Source organism: Erpetoichthys calabaricus, chromosome 13, assembly GCF_900747795.2.
Source record: "Erpetoichthys calabaricus chromosome 13, fErpCal1.3, whole genome shotgun sequence".
Taxonomy (NCBI): Eukaryota; Metazoa; Chordata; class Cladistia; order Polypteriformes; family Polypteridae; genus Erpetoichthys; species Erpetoichthys calabaricus.
The window spans coordinates 6,991,966-7,016,307 of record NC_041406.2 but is presented as its reverse complement, the minus strand read 5'-3'; the positions used below and the strand labels follow the sequence as shown (position 1 = coordinate 7,016,307).

Genomic DNA, 24,342 nt, shown 5'->3' with positions numbered 1-24,342 from the left:
AAGGACGCCCTTTCTGCCCCCTCCGCCTCTCCGGAGAGAGGCCGGGGAAGTGGGCCCGAGAAGTTTTGGGTCCTAACCGTCCAATGACGGGTTGGCACAACCGGTAATGATCCTTCCGCAGGTTCACCTACGGAAACCTTGTTACGACTTTTACTTCCTCTAGATAGTCAAGTTCGATCGTCTTCTCGGCGCACCGCCAGAGGCCGCGAGCGACCGCGGCAGGGCCGATCCGAGGACCTCACTAAACCATCCAATCGGTAGTAGCGACAGGCGGTGTGTACAAAGGGCAGGGACTTAATCAGTGCGAGCTTGTGGCCCGCACTTATTGGGAATTCCTCGTTCGTGGGGAACAATTGCAAGCCCCGGTCCCCATCACGAATGGGGTTCAACGGCTAACCCACGCCTCTCGGCGCCGGGTAGACACACGTTGATCCATTCAGTGTAGCGCGCGTGCAGCCCCGGACATCTAAGGGCATCACAGACCTGTTATTGCTCAATCTCACGTGGCTGAAAGCTTAGCAGCTGCAATAGTTTTACACTCCAGTACATTGCGGTGAATGCTGGTAACAGGCGGGCGGGTGGGTCAGCAGGCGTTCTCATCCCATGGTCTTAGAGCTGGCGGGCGTGGCTATGTCGTGCGTATCCCATGGTTGTCTTGCGTGCCCTGGTCGGCTGCTTAGTGAATTATATATATAGATTTTTTGTACAGAACACAGTGACATATCAAACATATAAACTTATTACAGGGAGGCAGCGTCCTCTGCATGTCTGCTCCCTCGATCCTTCTGTGCATCGACCAGGCAAGGGCCATGGCTGTCAAAACAGGGTGTCAGCGAGCCCCCAAACACAACCACACAGAGTCCTGGGTTCAAGTAAAGGACACTCTTCCACAAAGTCTCAAATCACAAGCACAGGTGTCCTATTTCTCCCTCTACGATTCACCTCTCCTTTCACTTCCTCCACTTGAGTGAATCTTCACGTCCTCCCAGCTCCGACTCACCTGGATAAGGGAGTGCGGTCTCTTCCAATGCCAGGGCAATTGCCCGATGGAAGTACTTCCAGGTCACATGGATGTCCCATAATTTGGTGAGCGCGTCTCTCCCGACAGCTTGCAGCACCCATGGTTGCCGGCAGGGCTGTGTTGCCAGACTACATCTCCCAGCATTCCCTGTTTGTTCCCAAATAGGCACCGATACAGAGGGCTGCTGCCATCTAGCGTCCTGGGGGAATAACACATCCCCTGCAGCGTCTTTCACAACTGATGGGCTGTCCGTCCATCCCTTCTGGCAATCACTTCCGGGTTTGGCTCCTTCCTTTCTCTTGGTCGGGATGCCCATCTGTCTGCTCTGAGCCTCTCATCCAGGTAAGGAGCCATCCCCCTTCTCTGGTCGGGATACCCGTCCAACCCACGTGGCACTGACAGTATATTAACAAATGACATGGAGCTGACCAGACAAAACATGAAATATCGTGGGTTCAGACTGTCTGCAATGCAATAAAAGTCAAAGTACATTTAAGAATCGCTGCATTTTTTATATTATATATATTCCATACTGTCCTATCTTTTTTTTCTGGGCTTGTACATTGCAGGGTTGTCCAGCAGCGCCCAGTTAGGAAACTGGAAAGCTGAAAGTAATTCAGAACAACCGTTTATATCATCGGACTTTACTCCCCTTAGGCCTCCTGCATTTATTGCCTCGCTAGCATTGGAAAGTGCAGCGACTGAGCAGGGTGGCAGCAGTTTGAACTAAAATGGAGTCAAAAAACAGACTGTAACTGTAACAAGTAGCTGAGGTCATAATGGGGGGGACAAGAATTAAATAAGAAAAAGCCAGACTGTGAGGTGACATCAAAGATCAAGGCAAGCAGAATGTGCCAGGCAGCCAAGACAAACCCCACCAGTCCAAAGTCTGGAAACCACCCAGAGAGTGTGAGGCAGTGAGACAAATGGACAGCTGCTGTACAGGCTTTTAATGATCGACGTGCATCGTGACAAGCAGAACATGAAGCAAGACAGCAGCTGATCCAACCGCATCTCCTTAGCGTGTGTTCAACCCTTCAGAACACGAACAGCGTTCTACGTCCTGCAAGAAAGAGATTTAACCAGGCCCGGGGCCGAAAATAAAAGACAAAGAGTAGATGACAAAGTAGAACATCGTAAAGGATTAAGAAATGTTGGCGCGATACACATGCAGAGCAGGTTAGAGATAATGGAAATACGACAATTCAAAAGTCCCAAAAAAAAAAAAGGGTAGGAAAGGATCACATTAGCGCAAATGGAAATTATTACTCAGTGAAATAACGGAACAGCGAAAAGAGATCAAATATATTGTTCAGATTTAAGCTTTAAGCTGGAGACTTGTAGATCGTCTAATTCACGTTGCCAGCGAGAATGAAAAGATTCCAAAAACGTTGGCGCGGTATGAAGTCCCGTGAGATGGAGACTTTTACCGTGAGATTCTTTCAAGTCACGCCCTACTTACAGTGCATCCGGAAAGTATTCCCAGCGCTTCATCACTTTTTCCACGTTTTGTTATGTTACAGCCTTATTCCAAAATGGATTAAATTCATTTTTTTCCTCAGAATTCTACACACAACACCCCATAATGACAAAGTGAAAAAAGTTTACTTGAGGTCTTTGCAAATTTATTAAAAATAAAAAAATTGAGAAAGCACATGTACATAAGTATTCACAGCCTTTGCCATGAAGCTCCAAATTGAGCTCAGGTGCATCCTGTTTCCCCTGATCATCCTTGAGATGTTTCTGCAGCTTCATTGGAGTCCACCTGTGGTAAATTCAGTTGACTGGACATGATTTGGAAAGGCACACACCTGTCTATAGAAGGTCCCACAGTTGACAGTTCATGTCAGAGCACAAACCAAGCATGAAGTCAAAGGAATTGTCTGTAGACCTCTGAGACAGGATTGTCTCGAGGCACAAATCTGGGGAAGGTTACAGAAAAATTTCTGCTGCTTTGAAGGTCTCAATGAGCACAGTGGCCTCCATCATCCGTAAGTAGAAGAAGTTCGAAACCACCAGGACTCTTCCTAGAGCTGGCCAGCCATCTAAACTGAGCGATCGGGGGAGAAGGGCCTTAGTCAGGGAGGTGACCAAGAACCCGACGGTCACTCTGTCAGAGCTCCAGAGGTCCTCTGTGGAGAGAGGAGAACCTTCCAGAAGGACAACCTTCTCTGCAGCAATCCACCAATCAGGCCTGTATGGTAGAGTGGCCAGACGGAAGCCACCCCTTAGTAAAAGGCACATGGCAGCCCGCCTGGAGTTTGCCAAAAGGCACCTGAAGGACTCTCAGACCATGAAAAAGAAAATTCTCTGGTCTGATGAGACAAAGATTGAACTCTTTGGTGTGAATGCCAGGCGTCACGTTTGGAGGAAACCAGGCACCGCTCATCACCAGGCCAATACCATCCCTACAGTGAAGCATGGTGGTGGCAGCATCATGCTGTGGGGATGTTTTTCAGCGGCAGGGACTGGGAGACTAGTCAGGATAAAGGGAAAGATGACTGCAGCAATGTATAGAGAAATCCTGGATGAAAACCTGCTCCAGAGCGCTCTTGACCTCAGACTGGGGTGACGGTTCATCTGTCAGCAGGACAACGACCCTAAGCACACAGCCAAGATATCAAAGGAGTGGCTTCAGGACAACTCTGTGAATGTCCTTGAGTGGCCCAGCCAGAGCCCAGACTTGAATCCGATTGAACATCTCTGGAGAGATCTTAAAATGGCTGTGCACCGACGCTTCCCATCCAACCTGATGGAGCTTGAGAGGTGCTGCAAAGAGGAATGGGCCAAACTGGCCAAGGATAGGTGTGCCAAGCTTGTGGCATCATATTCAAAAAGACTTGAGGCTGTAATTGCTGCCAAAGGTGCATCGACAAAGTATTGAGCAAAGGCTGTGAATACTTATGGACATGGGATTTCTCAGGTTTTTTATTTTTAATAAATTTGCAAAAACCTCAAGTAAACTTTTTTCACGTTGTCATTATGGGGTGTTGTGTGTAGAATTCTGAGGAAAAAAATGAATTTAATCCATTTTGGAATAAGGCTGTAACATAACAAAATGTGGAAAAAGTGATGCGCTGGGAATACTTTCCGGATGCAGTGTACAACTATTTTCACACTAGACCACCATCATCTAACCTCTCAGTCATGTGAATGCTTTTGTCAGACACACTTCCTGTGCTCCCAGCTCTTATAAATTTTATCAGGATAATAATTTTAAATGTTCTAGATGACACATCAACGACTAAGCGAAGAAGAAAGAGCACGGACAAACATTCGAAAAAGTCATTTTATTTATCAGAAAGAAAGAAACGACATTCACTCACAGGCAGTTATACGTTGCGTTGTCATGAATGTAAGTCCAAAAATGGAATCAAAATTCAATGCGATTCCAAATGTTGTTTTAACAAAAGTTTTAAAGTAAAAGTGAAAATAATGCATCTGTAACTAATCCCTTGAAAATAACAGTCTCTTTAAATTGTATATCCGGTTAACCAAACCCGGGGGTGGGAGAGCGAAGTGAGCAGGGGACGGAGCCCCCTAGTTGTTTTAAAAATGTAGTCAAGGCATTACTAGTGTGCATAAGGGGGTGTACACTGGGATTTGGTGTGCGTGTCACTTTTTGAGGGCTGAATATTTTTTTTCGGTGGCAGGCAGGAGTGCACAGCAGAGCAGCTGTCTTCACACAGGCAGGCGCCGCCCGGCTCTGGCGAGACAGCAAAACGAATTGCTCTGTGCTGAACTGGCACCCTAACTTACTGGAGCCCGATTTTGAGGCAAGTGATCTGGAGATCGAAAACGAAAGTTATGTACCAGCGTTAGCTGATTGGGTCCCCAGCCGATCGCAGTGCTGAATGCGTTCCAAGTGAAGACACTCCTACATCTCGCTATATGTCGACATCCGCCTCGAAAGAGTTAAGGAAGATGCTGACTGTGGGACTGGAAGGCGTTTGTTACTCAGACTACACATGCTGTTGTTCTTCTCCTCATTTGAAGTTGTCTATCGAGATTTTCCCCTTTCTTCCTTTCTCTCCTGATCCTAACCGTAAGTCTGACTGTAACCCTAAGCCTAATGGGAACCCTGCTTTTCCCTAAAACCTAACCTAACCCAAATTCGAATCAGATTGCAGTTTCTTGACTCTACCTCTCTCTGTCCATCGGCACATGACGGTATTTTCTATGATTTCTTTTGTTTTATGAAAGGTGCTAATAATTCCTGAACATGCTGTACTCTGTCAAGGCGCTATATTAAAAGAGAACGAATGCTGCTGCTTCCTGCTAGTCACCTTAAACCCCTTAAAATGTGTTTTCCCAAACAGGCGAGTCCTTTGGGGAGGAAAAAAATAACACAAATGACGTTACTAATGACCTTTTTCTTCCCCCTGTTATTTTGTAAAGCTCAATTTTGGTTCTGTTCTCTGATGTGAGCCAACAAACAACTGCGTTTTATTTTGTTTTGGTTGCATGCAGTTATTAGAAGACAGTGAAATTGTTTTATGTAAATGTAACCTTTCTTCTGTCTCCTAATTTGTAAAGATTTACATACAGTTTCTTGATGACACGTCTTTAAAGATGGAAAATTTGACGTTCGTGTAAAAGGGATGATGGTGGATGCCAGTGCAACTTCCACTTTGCTGACTGACGCCGTGACCCTGCACCAGTCACGTCACTTGGCCGCGTGTCACATGTAAAAATGTGTAAAAACAAATAAATAAACTGGAGCACCTGTGAAGGCCCTTAGGATGGCGGTCATTATAGAAAGGCGCTATATACAGCCAAGACAGTTTGAATCGTGCAATAAAGCAAGTCTTATGTTACAGTATCTCACAAAAGTGAGTACACCCCTCACATTTTTGTAAATATTTTATTATATCTTTATAACCGCTGGCAACAAAAGTGAGTACACCCCTAAGTGAAAAATGTCCAAATTGTGCCCAAAGTGTCAATATTTTGTGTGGCCACCATTATTTTCCAGCACTACCTTAACTCTCTTGATCATGGAGTTCACACGAGCTTCACAGGTTGCCACTGGAATATTCTTCCACTCCTCCATGACGACATCACGGAGCTGGTGGATGTTAGAGTCTTGCGCTCCTCCACCTTCCCCACAGATGCTCAATAGGGTTTAGGTCTGGAGACATGCTTGGCCAGTCCAGCATCTTTACTCTCAGTTTCTTTAGCAAGGCAGTGGTCGTCTTGTAGGTGTGTTTGGGGTCGTTACCATGTTGGAATACTGCCCTGTGGCCCAGTTTCCAAAGGGAGGTGATCATGCTCTGCTTCAGTATGTCACAGTACATGTTGACCTTCATGGTTCCCTCAATTAACTGTAGATCCCCAGTGCACTCATGCAGCCCCAAACCATGACACTCCCACCACCATGCTTGACTGTAGGCAAGACACACTTGTCTTTGTACTCCTCACCTGGTTGCCACCACACACGCTTGACACCATCTGAACCGAATAAGTTGATCTTGGTCTCATCGGACCACAGGACATGGTTCTAGTAATCCGTGTCTTTATTCTGCTTGTCTTCAGCAAACTGTTTGCGGGCTTTCTTGTGCATCATCTTTAGAAGAGGCTTCCTTCTGGGACGACAGCCATGCAGACCAATTTGATGTCGTGTGCGGCGGGCGTATGGTCTGAGCACTGACAGGCTGACCTCTGCAGCAATGCTGGCAGCACTCATACGTCTATTTTCAAAAGACAACCTCTGGATATGACGCTGAGCACGTGCACTCAACTTCTTTGGTTGACCATGATGAGGCCTGTTCTGAGTGTTAAACCGCTGTATGGTCTTAGCCACCATGCTGCAGCTCAGTTTCAGGGTGTTGCCAATCTTCATATAGCCGAGGCCATCTTTATGTAGAGCAACAATTCTTGTTTTGAGATCCTCAGAGAGTTCTTTGCCATGAGGTGCCATGTTGAACTTCCAGTGACCAGTATGAGAGAGTGTGAGAGCGATAACACCAAATTTAACACACCTGAGACCTTGTGACACGAACGAGTCACATGACACCAGGGAGGGAAAATGGCTAATTGGGCACAATTTGGACTTTTTTCACTTAGTGGTGTACTCACTTTTCTTAAACATTAATGGCTGTGTGTTGAGTTATTTTGAGGGGACAGCAAATTCACACTGTGACACAAGCTGTACACGGACTACTTTACATTGGAGCAAAGTGTCATATCTTCAATGTTGTCTGATGAAAAGTTATAATAAAATATTTACTAAAATGTGAGGGCTGTACTCACTTTGTGAGATACTGTATATATGGAGCTCCATTGATCTAAATTCTTGAAAACACAGTGACATCAGTGGACACCTTTGCCTTTACTTTTTTGGCGACTTATGACATTTATAATACAGTTGGTTCCATTTCTTTTGGTTTTCCAGTTGGAACACAGGCAGGTCAGGTGACTTGCTCAGGGTCCCACAGTGTCAGTAGTGGGATACACTGAACAGTCGCAATGCTCTTTTAGAATGACTGCTGTTGAAACTTCAAACTTGATGGCTGTTGGTGCAGCTGCCAGCTACGGTTCACTGGGTGGTGCCAAGTGAGTCACTTCACTTGTCATGGGTATCAGTGCAGCTGCCAGCTATGGATTGACCACATTTGAGTCACCCCACCCATTTGTGCTCCAGATGTAGAGTCATGGAAATAGTGAGAGTGGCACTGTGGTCAAGTGGTTAGCTCTGCTGCCTCATGCGTCCAGTGGGCAGGGGTCCAGTTCTGCCTCTGTGGAGTTTGCATGTTCTCCTATTGTTTCTGGTTTTTCTCCCAGTTTCCCAACATTAGAGCAAATCTGATGAGGATATCAGCTGTAGATCTGCACTTGCCATACTGCATGATGACTTGGGGTGCCGTAAAGTTTCTACAAGATGTGTAACCAGAGAGCTTACTGATCTGCACACAAGCCCTCTGCCCAAAGAAATCTCTCTATGGCGCATTGTTCAACAATGGTGCAGTCTGGCAGTAGAGCATCCATATTCATTGGACCTTGACTTCAACAGGACTAACCGCAGAGTGCTGCGCTGTATGTGTTCAGACTTCCCATAAGCCATTGCAAATGTGTTGTATAGAACATTAGAACAATCTGGATGAGAACAGGCCATTCAGCCCAACGAGGCTCACCAGTCCTGTCCACTTATTTCTTCCAAACAAAAATCAAGTCGAGTTTTGAAAGTCCCTAAAGTCTTACTGTCCACCACACTACTTGGTCTCTTATTCCAAGTGCCTGTGGTTCTTCGTATGTAAAGAAAAACTTCCTAATGTTTGTGTGAAATTTACCCTTCACAAGTTTCCAACTGTGTCCCCATGTTCTTGATTAACTAATTTTAAAGTCAAAGTCTCGATCCACTGGACTAATTCCCTTCATAATTTTAAACAATTCAGTCAGCTCTACTCTTCATCTCCTGTAACGGCTCAGCTCTTTTAATCTTTCTTCATAACTCATCCCCTGTAGCCCTGAATCAGCCAAGTTGCTCTTCTCTGGATATTCTCCAGTGCTGTTATGTCCTTTTTGTATCCTGGAGACCAAAACTGCACACAGGACTCCAGATGAGGCCTCACCAGTGCGTAATAAAGGTGGAGCAGAACCTCCTGTGACTTGTGCTCCACACATCAAGGCGCTATATAACCTGACAGTCTGTTAGCCTTCTTAATGGCTTCTGAACACTGTCTGGAAGTCGATATCTTAGGGTCCACTATGACTCCTAAATCCTTCTCATAAGGTGGACTCTCGATTTTCTGACTGTCCATTGTGTATTCAAACCTCACAATTTTCCTTCCTATGTGTAATTCTTTACTTTTACTGACATTACATGTCATCATCCACAAATCTGACCAAGCCTGTCTGCTATCCAAGTCCTTCTGTGATGATATAACAGATTCCAAATTATCTGCCAATCCACCTATTTTGGTATCATCTGCAAACTTCACCAGCTTGTTATTTATATTCCTATCTAAATCATTTATATTTATTAAAAATAGCAGCAGCCCCAGCACTGCCCCCTGCTGGTCACTACTCTTAACATCGGCCAGTTCTGATGAGGTTCCTCACACCATCGCTCTCTGCTTCCTGCATTTGAGTCAATTCTGTACACATCTAAAACCATCACCCTGAACTCCCACTTCTTTTAGTTTGATGCCCACCCTCTCATGTGGCACCTCATCAAATGCTTTCTGAAAGTCCAGATCAATAATCTCATATTCTCCACTCTGGTCGTATCCTTTTGTTGCCTCCTCATAGAATTCCAGCATGTTAGTAAAACACGACCTCCCTCTTCTGACCCCATGCTGACTGTTCCTACTAATTCCAGGTGTTGCTCAATCTTATCCTTAATAATTCCTTCCATTAATTTTCCTGTGATGCATGTTAAGCTTACTGGCCCATAGTTGCTTGGATCTGCCCTGTCACCCTTTTTATATAATGGGATGATATTTGCCATTTTTCAGTCCTTTGGAATCTCTCCAGTGTGCAGCGACTTCCTAAAAATAGGTGTCAATATAATTTAAGTTCCTTAACTCTTTCTGGGCAGATGTTGACTTTTGTCGAACTTCAGGGGACGGTAATCTGCTGAAAACTGTGACAAAACTCACCGTTGTGTTTTATTTGAACTCTCTTTAAAGTTAGCTTTGTTAATTTGACCGAGATTTCCTGCGCGTGCATGAGTAGCAATGAGCAAAGAACCTCTCAAATGGCATTGACATCTGGTGAAATACCAAAGCGAATGGGCAACGCGGACAACGTTTTACGTATCATGTCACTGAGCCAGAATCTTAGTTGTCATATTTTGCTGCAAGTCATCTGGAGATTGAAAATGAAAGTGAAGGACCAGCATAAGCTGATTTGTGGTGCTGAACATGTCCATGTAGCTAATGCACCTACACCAACGTTCACCTGGGAGGACCACCTCTTACGATGACAGGAGGTACAAATCAGATTACATCACACTGCTACTTCCATCCATCCATTTTCCAACCTGCTATATCCTTAACACAGGGTCATGGGGGGGGGGGGGGGGTTCTGCTGGAGCCAATCCCAGCCAACACAGGGTGCAAGGTAGGAACCAAACCCCGGGCATGGCGCCAACCCACTGCAGACACTGCTACTTGCTATGTGTATTCCTGCTGGTCACTGAGCTGCCCCTGCGCAGCCGCTGCTGCCAGAGATGCCGAACAGGCAGCGAGAGTAGCCGCGCCATGCCGTGAAAGACGTTTTATGCTGATTTATGTGTGAAACCATTGCTTTATGTGCTTATCAGAAAACTGGAAAAAAATATTCAGCCCTCAAAGAGTTAAAGTGACTGACAGTGATGTGCTCAGATTTTCTTTCTCCAGTTAAGATTCTAGCAGCTGCAGTCTGCACTCATTGCAATCGATTGATGTCTTTTTTGGGTGGTCCTGAGGATTTATGGAAATTTCGCCCCTTACATTTCGCCCCCGGTAATAATTTTCACCGCCCCCAAAACAACCAATCACAATGCTTCAAGTTTTGCAGCTTGAGCTGCATAATTCTGCTTAGTTACCACTTTTATGACATCCTTTGCAGATGGAACGTTTTTCACAGACCCAGATTCCATGTTGTTCATCGACTGTTTCCTTTGAAAGCGCGTAAAATGTGGTTATCATCATCTATCAATTTTCTTTTACCTCTAATTGACGAAGTTCTTTCTGCTATAGTGAAATTTTATAAAGTTGATTTTAGGATTAGTCACGATGCAAAAATAACGCCTTCAGTGAGAAATTAATACACGATGCAGTGAGTGGTGACGCAACGGTTTGGATATTGCGCTGTCTGCGAAGTGTTGATGGTTCTTCAACACGGCCACACACCAACGATAATCAGGCGGCGAAAACCGTAAACGCACGTCTTGAAACGGCCGTAGTGCTGGCAAAAAAAAGCGTGAAATCCAGTACAATCGTACAATACCATATCACATAACACGGATTTAATTTTAAGTACAATACTCACCTTTTATGGATGCAATCGCGCATACTATTTTCAGTGGAACACGTCGATCTGTGAGTCGTAGAAGAACGCTACCCGAGTGAACTTTTTTTATTTTCAATGTTGGGTAAGGTTTGTTAAATTTTCAATTGATAAGTACATAAATATCGGGGCGAAATGTGGGAGGCAACTTATCCGGACGCCGGTCCTGAGAGGAGTGCGTTACAGTAATTTAGTTGACTAAAACAAAGGTGTGAACTTCTTGTTCAGCATCTTGCTAAGTTATAAGAGGTCTAACTTAGTCAATTATATTATATATATATATATATATATATATATATATATATATATATATATAATATAATTGACTAAGTCCTTGGCAAGCAAGACGCATGCAAGACAGAGCCCCGCCCACCAAATGGGATAGGACGACAACTGACAGAGCCACGCCCACCAACTCGGACACGATAACTCACCAAACACGGCATCCGACAACTCACAGAGCCCCGCCCACCAACAATTCACTAAGCAGCTGACTATGGCACACGCAGATCAGAGCCCCGCCCACCAACAATTTGCATGAGAGCGAAAGCATTTGCTAAGAATGTTTTCATTAATCAAGAATGCAAGTCGGAGGTTCGAAGATGATCACATACCGTCGTCGTTCCGACCATAAACGATGCCGACTGGCGATCTGGCGGCGTTATTCCCATGATCTGCTGGGCAACCAAAGTCTTTGGGTTCCGGGGGGAGTATGGTTGCAAAGCTGAAACTTAAAGGAATTGACAGAAGGGCACCACCAGGTGTGGAGCCTTTGGCTTAATTGGACTCAACACAATGAACAATGAAAAGTCAACGTGGCTCAGAGGTGCATGTGGACTGTAGCAGATGTGAGATCGACTGAGGCGATGTTTGGCAAATGAATAGTCAACATGACTCACTGGTGCATGTGGACTGTACACAGACGAAAGCGACTCAGGTGAGGAGTTGGGGGCGGGCACATGAGCAGGCAGTGCGTACTGAACGATGACTAAGAGATGACTGTTCACCCATCAATACATCGTCCTCATTGGGCGTCCTTCCCCTCGCACCCCATTCTGCCCTCCGGGCGCGACAGCGGTCCTCCAGTTTTCCATCATGGACAATTGTATGTTGCTCTCTCCAGAGTTCCCTTACAGTCGTATCCTCAAACCCACACCATAAGAAGAAGCATGTTTGTTGCGGATGTGAATCGCTGTATGCGGTGTGTAAAACAGTTTGCGAGGGGTATCCCATGGTCTTACAGTTGGTGGGTGGGTCTCTCTTAGTTGCTCTTGCGAGCGGGCACATGACCAGGCAGTGTGTATGCTTCGAGAGCGAGGGTGGATGCGACAGAACCATCTAAGAAGAATCATATTTGTCACGGATGTGAATCGCTGTGTGCAGCGTGTAAAACTCTGTATTGTATGTTGCCCTCTCCAGAGTTCCATCTTTTCATTCACCTACAGTCGTATCCTCAAAACCAACCCCATTTGTACAACTGTGTCTTTCAGGAAGTGTTCACCCATCAATACATAATTATGCGGCGTATGCTATGCCGCGGGTTGGCTAGTATGTTATATTTCGGTAATGGTGACTGACAGTGGTGCAGTAGTTAGGTCTGCTGCCTCACGGATTCATTATCCCAGACTCAAATCCCAAATTCCAGGTTCAGGGTGGGCACAGGTGACACTGTACTCTACTGTAGTTCTGATCTTGTAAAGGCGCCTGATGCCATTCTTCATTTGTGAATAATCTAATGTGTTTGTTTCTCCACTCTTTGATGCTTGACGTGAGTCAAGTGGCTTGCATCATTTTTAGATGTCAGTCCTCATCAGAATCAGCCTTTGCAGGGTTTGTAAATTTTTATTTCATGTTTTTTTTTTTGTCATCAGCAGGTGAGAGGCAAACCAGGAATTTGGGGGGGGGGGGGGGGGGGTTTGGTTTTTTTTCTTTTTCTTTTATTTGTGGTGATGTTAGATTTTGCTCCGTTATTGAGTTGCTAAATCATAATGAATGTCTTCACCCTCTAATTCAGCTTGTAGCTTGTAAAGTGGCAGTTATTCTCCCCCCCCCCCCCCCCCCAATATTCATTTTACATCAAAGCAGTAATTGGATGTGAATCTAAAAAAAAAGTCCGATCAATAAGGGAGAGACAAAGTCATTTTCAATAAAGCAGCACATTACTTGTATCTGCCGGCTGTCTTCAAGCTTATTTACTCGACTGAATTAGTCAAAAGGTCACTGCTTTGGATCACCAACCTGCTGCATTCGTAAGTCGGGGACTCTGGAGCCGTAATTAAGATTAAGCATTCGGCGGCTCTCGAAAATGAACGCTCTGTTTTATCTCTGTGTTGCAGGCTCATTGAAGAAAACCACATTCTTCCCATTGTGTTTCAAGTGATTTTGGTGAGTACCTCCGGACACGTGAACAAAAAAAAAGGGCTGTTTTGTGTTCTCTCTGCCAGCCGTGCTAAATGAACATTTTATTATTGATTGGCCATTGCATGAAAGTCCAGCCTTTACCCCAGGGGCTGATTGGATCAATTCCATTTTTTTTGGCTAAAGTTTTACAGCCGGATGCACTTCCTGACGTTAACCTTCTCTCTTTATCCGGGACTGGCACCAAATTGGGCTGATTTGGCAACCCCAACCCTGAGAGTGTGGAGATAAGGTAGGAGATGAATGGCATAGGTTTATAAGGAGTAGATGAAGACGTGATAGGAAGGAGCCCACTTGGGGACAAAGAGACACGACGGTGGGACGGAGAGGTGCAGCATGTGATGAAGGCTAAGAAGGAGGCAAAGGGGACATAAACAACAGCAATAACATTTATTTCTAGAGCACATTTTCATACAAATGGAGCTCAGAGTGCTTAACAAGATGAAGAAAGAGAAACAGAACATAATTTAAAAATAAAATTAGATAGATAGATAGATACTTTATTAATCCCAAGGGGGAAATTCACATACTCCAGCAGCAGCAAACTGATAAAAAACAATATTAAATTAAAGAGTGATAACAATGCAGGTATAACAGACAATAACTTTGTATAATGTTAACGTTTACCCCCCCGGGTGGAATTGAAGAGTCGCATAGTGTGGTGGAGGAACGATCTCCTCAGTCTGTCAGTGGAGCAGGACGGTGACAGCAGTCTGTCGCTGAAGCTGCTCCTCTGTCTGGAGATGATCCTGTTTAGTGGATGCAGTGGATTCTCCATGATTGACAGGAGTCTGCTCAGCGCCCGTCGCTCCACCACAGATGTCAAACTGTCCAGCTCCATGCCTACAATAGAGCCTGCCTTCCTCACCAGTTTGTCCAGGCGTGAGGCGTCCTTCTTTATGCTGCCTCCCCAGCACACCACCGTGTAGAAGAGGGCGCTCAACACAACCTTCTGATAGAATATCTGCAGCATCTTATTGCAGATGTTGAAGGACGCCAGCCTTCTAAGGAAGTATAGTCAGCTCTGTCCTTTCTTACACTGATCATCAGTATTGGCAGTCCAGTCCAGTTTATCATCCAGCTGCACTCCCAGGTATTTATAGGTCTGCACCCTCTGTACACATTCACCTCTGATGATCATGGGGTCCACGAGGGTCTGGGCCTCCTAAAATCCACCACCAGCTCCTTGGTTTTGCTGGTGTTCAGGTGTAGGTGGTTTGAGTCACACCATTTAACAAAGTCCTTGATGAGGTCCCTATACTCCTCCTCCTGCCCACTCCTGATGCAGCCCACGATAGCGTGTCGTCAGCGAACTTTTGCACATGGCAGGACTCCGAGTTGTATTGGAAGTCCAATGTATATAGACTGAACAGGACCGGAGAAAGTACAGTCACCTGTAGCTCTCCTGTGTTGCTGACCACAATGTCACACCTGCAGTTCCCGAGACGTACATACTAAGGTCTGTCTGTAAGATAGTCCACGATCCATGCCACCAGGTATGAATCTACTCCCATCTCTGTCAGCTTGTCCCTAAGGAGCAGAGGTTGGATTGTGTTGAAGGCGCTAGAGAAGTCCAGAAAAATAATTCTTACTGCACCACTGCCTCTGTCCAAGTGGGAGAGGGATCGGTGTAGCATGTAGATGATGGCATCCTCCACTCCCACCTTCTCCTGGTATGTGAACTACAGAGGGTCGAGGGCGTGGCGTACCTGTGGCCTCAGACGGTGAAGCAGCAGCCGCTCCATGGTCTTCATCACATGTGACGTCAGAGCGACAGGCCGGAAGTCGTTCAGCTCACTAGGACGTGATATCTTTGGGACTGGGGTGATGCAAGATGTTTTCCAAAGCCAAATTAGGCAATATAGGGTGGTCCAGATCTGATTATGCAATTTTCATTCTGCTATAACTTAAGTTTATTACATACAGAATTCACAGCACCTGCCCTGCACATAGAGATTTCACTTAAAATTCGTTTTGTTGCCAATAGATGGCAGTACCTGCCCTGCATTCCAAAATGGCGGGGAGACGGTTGTCAGTCGAACAGTTGCATAATTAGATCTGGACCACTCTGTACTAATTAACATAGAATAAAAGTAAGGTAGGACAGAAAAAACAACAAAAAAAAAAAACTCCAGAGGGCTGAAGAAAAAAAAAATCTGCAGGGGTATTGAGGCCATGAGACCACCCAGCCCCCCTAACATAAATGATCTCAGTGTGGACCTCTGGGGTTCAATCCATCAATGTAGGGACATCATGGTGCTTTGATCAGGTGGTGGGGGCACAGACCACAACCACAGAAAACCGGAAAAAGAACAGCAGAGAAAGTAGGGGTTAGTACGGATTACAGAGCCACCAGGAATGATAATGATAATTAAATGCATATACAGAGCATCAGGATTAAACTATAGGGTGGTCCAGATCTAATTATGCAATTTTCATTATACTATAACTTAAGTTTATTACATAGAGAATTCACAGCACATGCCCTACACATAGAGATTTCACTTAAAATTCTTTTTGTTGCCAATAGATGGCAGCACCTGCCCTGCATTCTAAAATGGCAGGGAGACAATTGTCAGTTGAACAGTTGCATAATTAGATCTGGACCACCCTGTAAAATGAAGATATGAGAAAGCCATGTTAAAATAAGGGGGTGTTAGCAGTTCTTTAAAGTGTTCACCGTGTTAGCCTGGCGAATTTCTATTGGTAAACTGGTATCCCAGATGTGAGGTGCATAACAGCAGAAGGCCGCCTCACCACTTCTTTTATGTTTAGCTCTCGGAATTATAAGCAGACGCTTATTTGAAGATGTAAGGTTACGATTTGGAGTGCAAGGTGACAGGCATTCTGAAATATAGGATGGAGCAGATGATTTAAGGCTCTGTGAACCATCAGCAGTATTTTAAAGTCAATTCTAAATGGCACAGGTAACCAGTGTAGTGACGCTAAGACTGGGGTGATGTGCTCCGATTTTCTTTCCCTAATTAACATTCTAGCAGCTACAGTCCTTTTCCTTTGAAAGAGCGTAAATGTGGTTATCATCATCTATCAATTTTCTTTTACCTCTAATTGACGAAATTCTTTCTGCCAAAGTGAAATTTTATAAATTTGATTGTAGGTTTAGTCACGATGCAAAAATAACGCTTTCAGTGAGAAAGTAATACACGATGCGGTGAGTGGTGACGCAACGGTTTGGATATTGCGCTGTCTGCGAGGTGTTGATGGTTCTTCACCACCAATAATCAGGCGGCGAAAACCGTAAACGCACGTCTTGAAACGGCTGTAGTGCTGACAAAAAAAAACCCACCCGAAATCCAGTACAATCATACAATACTATATCACATAACATGGAGTAAATTTCAAGTACAATACTCGCCTTTTATGGTTGCAATCACGTATACTATTTTCAGTGGAACATGTCGATCTGTGAGTCGTAGAAGAACATTACCTGAGTGAACTTTTTTTATTTTCAATGTTGGGTAAGGTTTATTAAATTTTCAATTGATATGTACATAAATATCGGGGCAAAATATCATGGTGGTAAAATGTGGGGGGGGGGGGGGGGGGGGGGGCAACTTATCCGGATGCCGGTCCTGAGAGGAGTGCGTTACAGTAATTTAGTCGACTGAAACAAAAGCGTGAACTCATTATTCAGCATCTTGCTAAGTTATGAGGTCTAACTTTTGTTATATTTCTTAAGTGAAAAAAATGCTGCCCTGGTAATCTGATGAATATGTGATTTAAAATTCAGGTCCGAGTCAATAATGACCCCTACATTCTTCACCTCTGTCTTGACTTTTAAGCCTAATGAATCAAGTTTATTTCTAATACCCTCATGATATCCATTGCAAGCCAATCAGGGAGGGAGGACGAGAAAGAAATTTCTAGGCAGACAAACATGGAGGTAAGGAAGGCAGTGCCAAGGGCCTCAAGCAACTGGAAAGGAAACTGGGAAAGAAAAGGAATTTTAGAATGACAAAAAGCTAAGGACAAGGCTGGGAAGGATTGTAGTGAAATGAAGTCAATGAAGGATGAGTAAGCTGTGGTCTGGAGTGAGCATGATAGGATCAAGAAAAGACAGACGGACAGGGTACTTAGAAAAGCTCTTGAATGAAGAAAATCAACGAGTGGGAAGCCCCAAATGAAGGGCAAGTGCCAAGACTAAGGAGGGAAGGAAGTAAAGGAGGCACTGAAAAGAATGAAAAATGGAAAGACAACAGAACCGGATGAGATACCAGCAGAAGTATGGAAGAGTTTAGCAGAAGAGAGAGTAGATGTGTGGTGGGAATGAATGCAGAAGACCAGTGCTATACCCAGACTCGCCCACCTGACTGCCAAAGAGAGAAGTGTGATTCGTCACTCCATACAACACGTTTCCACCACTCCATTCGATGCTTGGCATTGCACTTGGCGATGAGGAGGCTTGCTTGAAACTGCTCAGCCATGGAAACCCATTCCGTGAAGCTCCCACCTCACAGTTACTGCCAGTGGAAGTTTGGCACTCTTCAGCTATGGAATCAGCAGAGAGTTGGTGACTTCTACGCACCACGCACCTTAGCAGTCGTTGACCCTGCTCTGTGACTTGACATGGTTTTCCATTTTGTGGCTGAGTTGCTGCTGTTCCTAAATGGTTCCACTTTCCAATAACACCACTTACAGCTGACCATGGAATGTCCAGCAGGGATGAAATTTCACAAACTGTCTTATTATTGGTACCACGCTTGAAGTCACTGAGCTGTTTAGAACGACCCATTTTGTAAATGAAGACTGCAAGGCTAGGTGCTCATTTTATACACCTGTTGAAATGGGTCTGAGGGAAACACCTGAATTCAGTAATTGAGAGCTGGGTCTCAATAATTTTGTCCATAGTAAGATAGATAGATAGATATAGAAGGCATTATATAACAAATACTGTAGATAGATAGGTTGGAAAGGCACTATATGATTAATAGATGTGAAAGGCACTATATAACATATAGATACGTATGGCAGTATATGATTGATAGATGTAGAAGGCACTATATAACATATAGATAGATGTGATAGGCACTATATAACAGATATAACAGATGTGAAAGGCGCTGTATAACATAGATAGATAGGAAAGGCACTATATGATTGATAGATAGCTGTGAAAGGCACTATATAACAGATGTGACAGATAGCTGTTAAAGGCACTATATAACATGGATAGATAGGAATGTGAAAAGGCACTATATAACAGATAGATACGTATGGCAGTATATGATTAATAGATGTAGAAGGCACAATATAACATATAGATAGATGTGATAGGCACTATATAACAGATGTGAAAGGCGCTGTATAACATAGATAGGAAAGGCACTATATAACAGATAAATAGGAAATGCAATATATGATTAATAGATGTGAAAGACACTATATAACAGATAGATGTGATAGGCACTATATAACAGATATAACAGATAGATGTGAAAGGCGCTGTATAACATTGATAGGAACATATAACATTGATAACATATAGATAGATAGGAAATGCACTATATGATTAATAGATGTGAAAGGCACTATATAACAGATAGATAGATACGAAATGCAATATATGATTAATAGATGTGAAAGGCACTATATAACAGATAGATAGATATGTATGGCAGTATATGATTGATAGATGTAGAAGGCACTATTTAACATATAGATAGATGTGAAAGACACTATATAACAGATAGATGTGATAGGCACTATATAACAGATATAACAGATAGATGTGAAAGGTGCTGTATAACATTGATAGGAACATATAACATTGATAACATATAGATAGATAGGAAATGCACTGTATGATTAATAGATGTGAAAGGCACTTTATAACAGATAGATATGTATGGCAGTACATGATTGATAGATGTAGATATATAACATATAGATAGATAGATGTGATAGGCACTATATAACAGATAGATAGATGTGAAAGGCGCTGTATAACATAGATAGATAGGAAATGCACTATATGATTAATAGATTTGAAAGGCACTATATAACAGATAGATATGTATGGCAGTACATGATTGATAGATGTAGATATATAACATATAGATAGATAGATGTGAAAGGCGCTGTATAACATAGATAGATAGGAAAGGCACTATATGATTGATAGATAACTGTGAAAGGCACTATATAACATATAGATAGACAGATACATATGGAAGCATATGATTGATAGATGTGAAAGGCACTATATAATAGTTAGAACCAACAAAGTTTATTTGTCTCCAGGGAGAAATGTGTCTATTTACAGAGGTTCTTTAACTATTACTTACATTCAGAAACAAAAAGACAAATAGTGAGAAATACACACGTGACCCTATAAACCTAAAATATGCTTTCCAAATGTATCATTAAATGTTACACTTCATCACGCCCTCTCTGCTTCCTGCCCGACCCGCTCCAAGCCTTGGTGGTCGTAACGGCGCTCACCGCCCAGCGCACGTCCATTTTTGTCAAAATGCCGGACCACAGGCGATGTGTTTGGAGCGTCATACCCTCCTAGAGCAACTTTTAGGTTTCTACAGTTTAGTGAATTATCTCAAATAAATGAACATCTTTTTTGTCCAGGTTTAATGAATTGTCATCATGGAAAATATTGAAAGCGTCAGCAGGTCTCTTTGGGGCGAGCGCCATGCTGCCGGTGAAGTGCACACCCCAGGTGTGCTCCGTAATATCAGGTGGTTTATGCCGAGCACCTCCACCATCTGGAAAAAGCTTTTATCTGAAGAAAAATAGCTGACCTCCCAGCGGCTCTCTGCTTTTATTAAATTGAATTTTGATGTGGTTCTGAGATAAACAAAAAATAAATAAATAAAAGCCCTGATTGTAAAACTTCAAAGTTCCACTGGAGAGAGCAACGTGGAAAAGGTTCCATTTGCAGAGTCGCCTGCCTGCTGCTGTTCTGCTCATTATTGTAAAATCGTCTTTTCGTTTCCTCATCCATCACTGTATGTCGGCTGCTTTGTCTGACGATGAGTTTTTCCATTTCTTTCTGTGGCGCCTGACTGTATTTGAACAGTAAAACCTGATGCTGTTAATAAGACTTGAGCCATCTGCTGATGTTACTGAAAGTCATTGACTTGCAGAGTCCCTTTCCCCAGCCCAGCATACACTTGGTAGCCATTTTATAAGGTCTATTTGCAGTTTAACACAAATAACCTGCTGCTCCAAGGAGCCAATCACGTGGCTGCAGCTTTTTCTCCATCATCTGCCAACTTGGTGAGAAGGTTTTGTTGTTATGTAACCAGACGTCAGAATGGGCACGACGACTGAGCTAAGCCATTTCTGGTCTTGGCATGACTGTTATTGCCAGACAGGGTGGTTTCTTCTTCTTTGTCTTGTCTTTGCACAATGTCTTGTCTTGTTTCTGTTTTAATTTTAAATCTTAATTTTAGTTCTAATTTTAATTTTCATTTTTTTATTTGCACGTCATGTTGTTACACTGTGGACCCTGAGCTTCGCAATTTCGTCTATCTGTATGCTTGTATATGGTTGAGATGTCAATAAAGTTAATTTTGACTTTCAGCCACCTTCCTGGGATTTTTATATCCTATATGGAGTTTTTATCTCTCCAGGGGTTTCATTTGTAAAAATTTGCATGGATTCATGCACTAAAGTATGTGCCTACCAAAAAAAAAAATTATAAAACCTGGCGTACGCACATTTCTGCACAATTTGCTGTTTTTAAATCACAATCGAGTTATAAATGTGCATACTTGAATGTCCTCAAATGCCACCCAGTAACTTCCATATATGGAGCATGCTAATCAACCTCATACATATGCAGTCACAATGCTGCAGAATTTCATTGGCTGGCTGGTAGAAGAGCCTGCCAAATGGTGCATCGAGACTCCGCCCCCTGCATTCAAGAGTATCTGGCTGCACTCCATAAGATCATGCGCACCATTACAGTGCCTCTCCTTTACACTGTGGGGGTCTGGGAAAAGGTGTAAGGTGCCAGCGTCTGAGCGGGTATCCACCATCACCTGACACATGTAATGATGTGATGGATGTTATAATGAATAGAGCAGGCCGCTTGAAACCACTGATGGTTCAGCCAGTTACCTAACCAACAAGCCAACCATTACGTATAGTACCATCATGTCTGTCAAAGCTATTGTACTTCAAAATAAATTAATTACGGGTTGACTGAAGCCACTGAGACACGATGTTTGTCAGTCACAGCTTGGCATCACATATGACTTGTGTATTAACGGAAGGTCACTGCTTACAGTTAACAAAAGCAGCGTCACTCTCGCTTGGTACCCTTATTGCAATATGAGTGCAGTCAAGTCTGCAGATTGCCTTTTGTTATGTTTCGTAACAACCTGTTATGTTTTATGTATTTGCAGCAACAACATACGAAAACTGGATAAAACTCCAGTTAGGCTGGAGAAAAAGAACAAAAATATGCCAAAAGACCACCCAGCCCCACTAACATTAACGCTCCTAACTCAAACCTCATAGTTTTCATGCTTCACTTGATAAGATTTGATGAAGTTGGTCTCGTGGACAGCTGGGACCCCCACCTTCAATCCATCAACGCAGGAGGCACAGGTCTTCACCACAGAAGAGCCGGAAAGAAACGGCAGAGAACAGTGCGGATTAATACAGACTGCAGATCCCTGAACATGATATGATAATTTATTAATTATCAGATATTAATTAAGAACACAATGGAAAAGTAACAAAAAAGCCAAATTAAAAAAATGAGTTGTTAGCAGTTTTCTAAAATGTTCCAGAATATTAGTCTGATGAATTTCCATCAGGAAAGTATTCCGGATTTGAGGTGCATAACAGCAGAAGGCCGCCTCACCACTTCTTTCAACTTTGGCTCTTAGAATTCTAAGCAGAAATCCATTTGAAGGTCTAAGGTTACAACTTGGAATATAGGGGGGCAGGCATTGCAAAAGATAGATAGATAGATAGATATTTTATTAATCCCAAGGGGAAATTCACGTACTCCAGCAGCAGCATACTGATAAAGAACAATATTAAATTAAAGAGTGATAACAATGCAGGTGTAACAGACAATAACTTTGTATAATGTTAACGTTTACCCCCCCGGGTGGAATTGAAGAGTCACATAGTGTGGCGGAGGAACGATCTCCTCAATCTGTCAGTGGAGCAGGACGGTGACAGCAGTCTGTCTCAGAAGCTGCTCGTCTGTCTGGAGATGATGCTGTTCAGTGGATTCTCCATGATTGATAGGAGTCTGGTCAGCGCCCGTCGCTCTGCCACGGATGTCAAACTGTCCAGCTTCGTGCCTACAATAGAGCCTGCCTTCCTCACCAGTTTGTCCAGGCGTGAGGCGTCCCTCTTCTTTATGCTGCCTCCCCAGCACACCACCTCGTAGAAGAGGGCGCTCGCCACAACCGTCTGATAGAACATCTGCAGCATCTTGTTGCAGATGTTGAAGGACGCCAGCCTTCTAAGGAAGTATAGTCGGCTCTGTCCTCTCTTGCACAGAGCATCAGTATATGCAGTCCAGTCCAGTCTAATTTATCATCCAAGTGCACTCCCAGGTACACTTACCCAGATCTTTGTAGACATGGAACACACATGAAATGTATGTGTTCCAAATAACGATATTATTTACCCTATACAACTCCAGGCACCTCACTCCCAGATAAACAGACTTGAGCTGGGAGAACTTCAGCTGCATTGGTGGGAGGGATGGGATAGCAGGCTGCTTGCTGCCTGTGCTGATTGACGCATTTACAAAACAAATACGCCGATGAAGAGGTGCGAGGGAAGTTAAGGTGGCCCAGCATTACGACTTTTTTCGTAGGCTTGAGGGATTCTAGTGTTAAAGAAACTGTCAAGAAGTGGACTGAATGGTCTCCCCATGTTTGTCAAATTTCTTACGTTTTGTGTTAAGTTAGACTGAAGCCAGTTTAAGACGCTGCTGGAGAGGCCCACCCATTGTCCCCAACTCCAGTCCTGAAGGGCCGTAGTGGCTACAGGTTTTTATTCTCTCACCCGTTTCTTAATGAGTGACCTGTTTTTGCTGCTAATGAACTTCATTTGAATTAATTTTATTTGACTTGCTCTCAAAGACTTGGACCTCTTAATTGTTTCTTTTTCCCTAATTAGCTGCCAAACAGTAATGAGACACAAAATGAACCAAAACAACTGGTGTCCGTCATACAATATCTGAAAATAAAAAAAGGTGAAAGTCTCTGTTAATAATTAAGTGTCGCATTTTTGAACGGGCGTATAAGTTGGGGTCTGATTTTATGATCGATTTTTTAGGTTTCAAGACCCGACTTATACCGTGAGTATATACGGTATGTGTTCAACATTTGTTGCCTCGCATTCCCTGTCATTATACACTTACCCAGATCTTTGTAGACATGGAACACACATGAAATGTATGTGTTCCAAATGATGATATTATTTACCCTATACAACTCCAGGCACCTCAGTCCCAGATAAACAGACTTGAGCTGGGAGAACTTCAGCTGCGTTGGTGGGAGGGATGGGATAGCAGGCTGCTTGCTGCCTGTGCTGATTGACACATTTACAAAACAAATACGCCGATGAAGAGGTGCGAGGGAAGTTAAGGTGGCCTAGCATTACGACTTTTTTCATAGGCTTGAGGGATTCTAGTGTTAAAGAAACTGCCGAGAAGTGGACTGAATGGTCTCCCCTCATTTGTCAAATTTCTTACGTTTTGTGTTAAGTTAGACTGAAGCCAGTTTGATGCTGCTGGAGAGGCCCACCCATTGTCCCCAACTCCAGTCCTGGAGGGCCGCAGTGGCTGCAGGTTTTTATTCACTCACCCTTTTCTTAATGAGTGACCTGTTTTTGCTGGTAATGAACTTCTTTTGAATTCATTTTATTTGACTTGCTCTCGAAGACTCAGACCCCTTAAT

At 43.7% G+C, this 24,342-nt stretch overlaps 1 protein-coding gene across 1 annotated transcript in view; it reads left to right on the top strand.

The window, feature by feature from the left end:
• ulk4 (unc-51 like kinase 4) overlaps positions 1-24,342 on the top strand; it is a 499,390-nt gene that overhangs the window by 327,828 nt on the left and 147,220 nt on the right. The window contains exon 31 of the mRNA XM_028817917.2: positions 13,351-13,399. Coding sequence (XP_028673750.1) covers positions 13,351-13,399 — 49 coding nt within the window. The remainder of the gene's footprint in view (positions 1-13,350; positions 13,400-24,342) is intronic.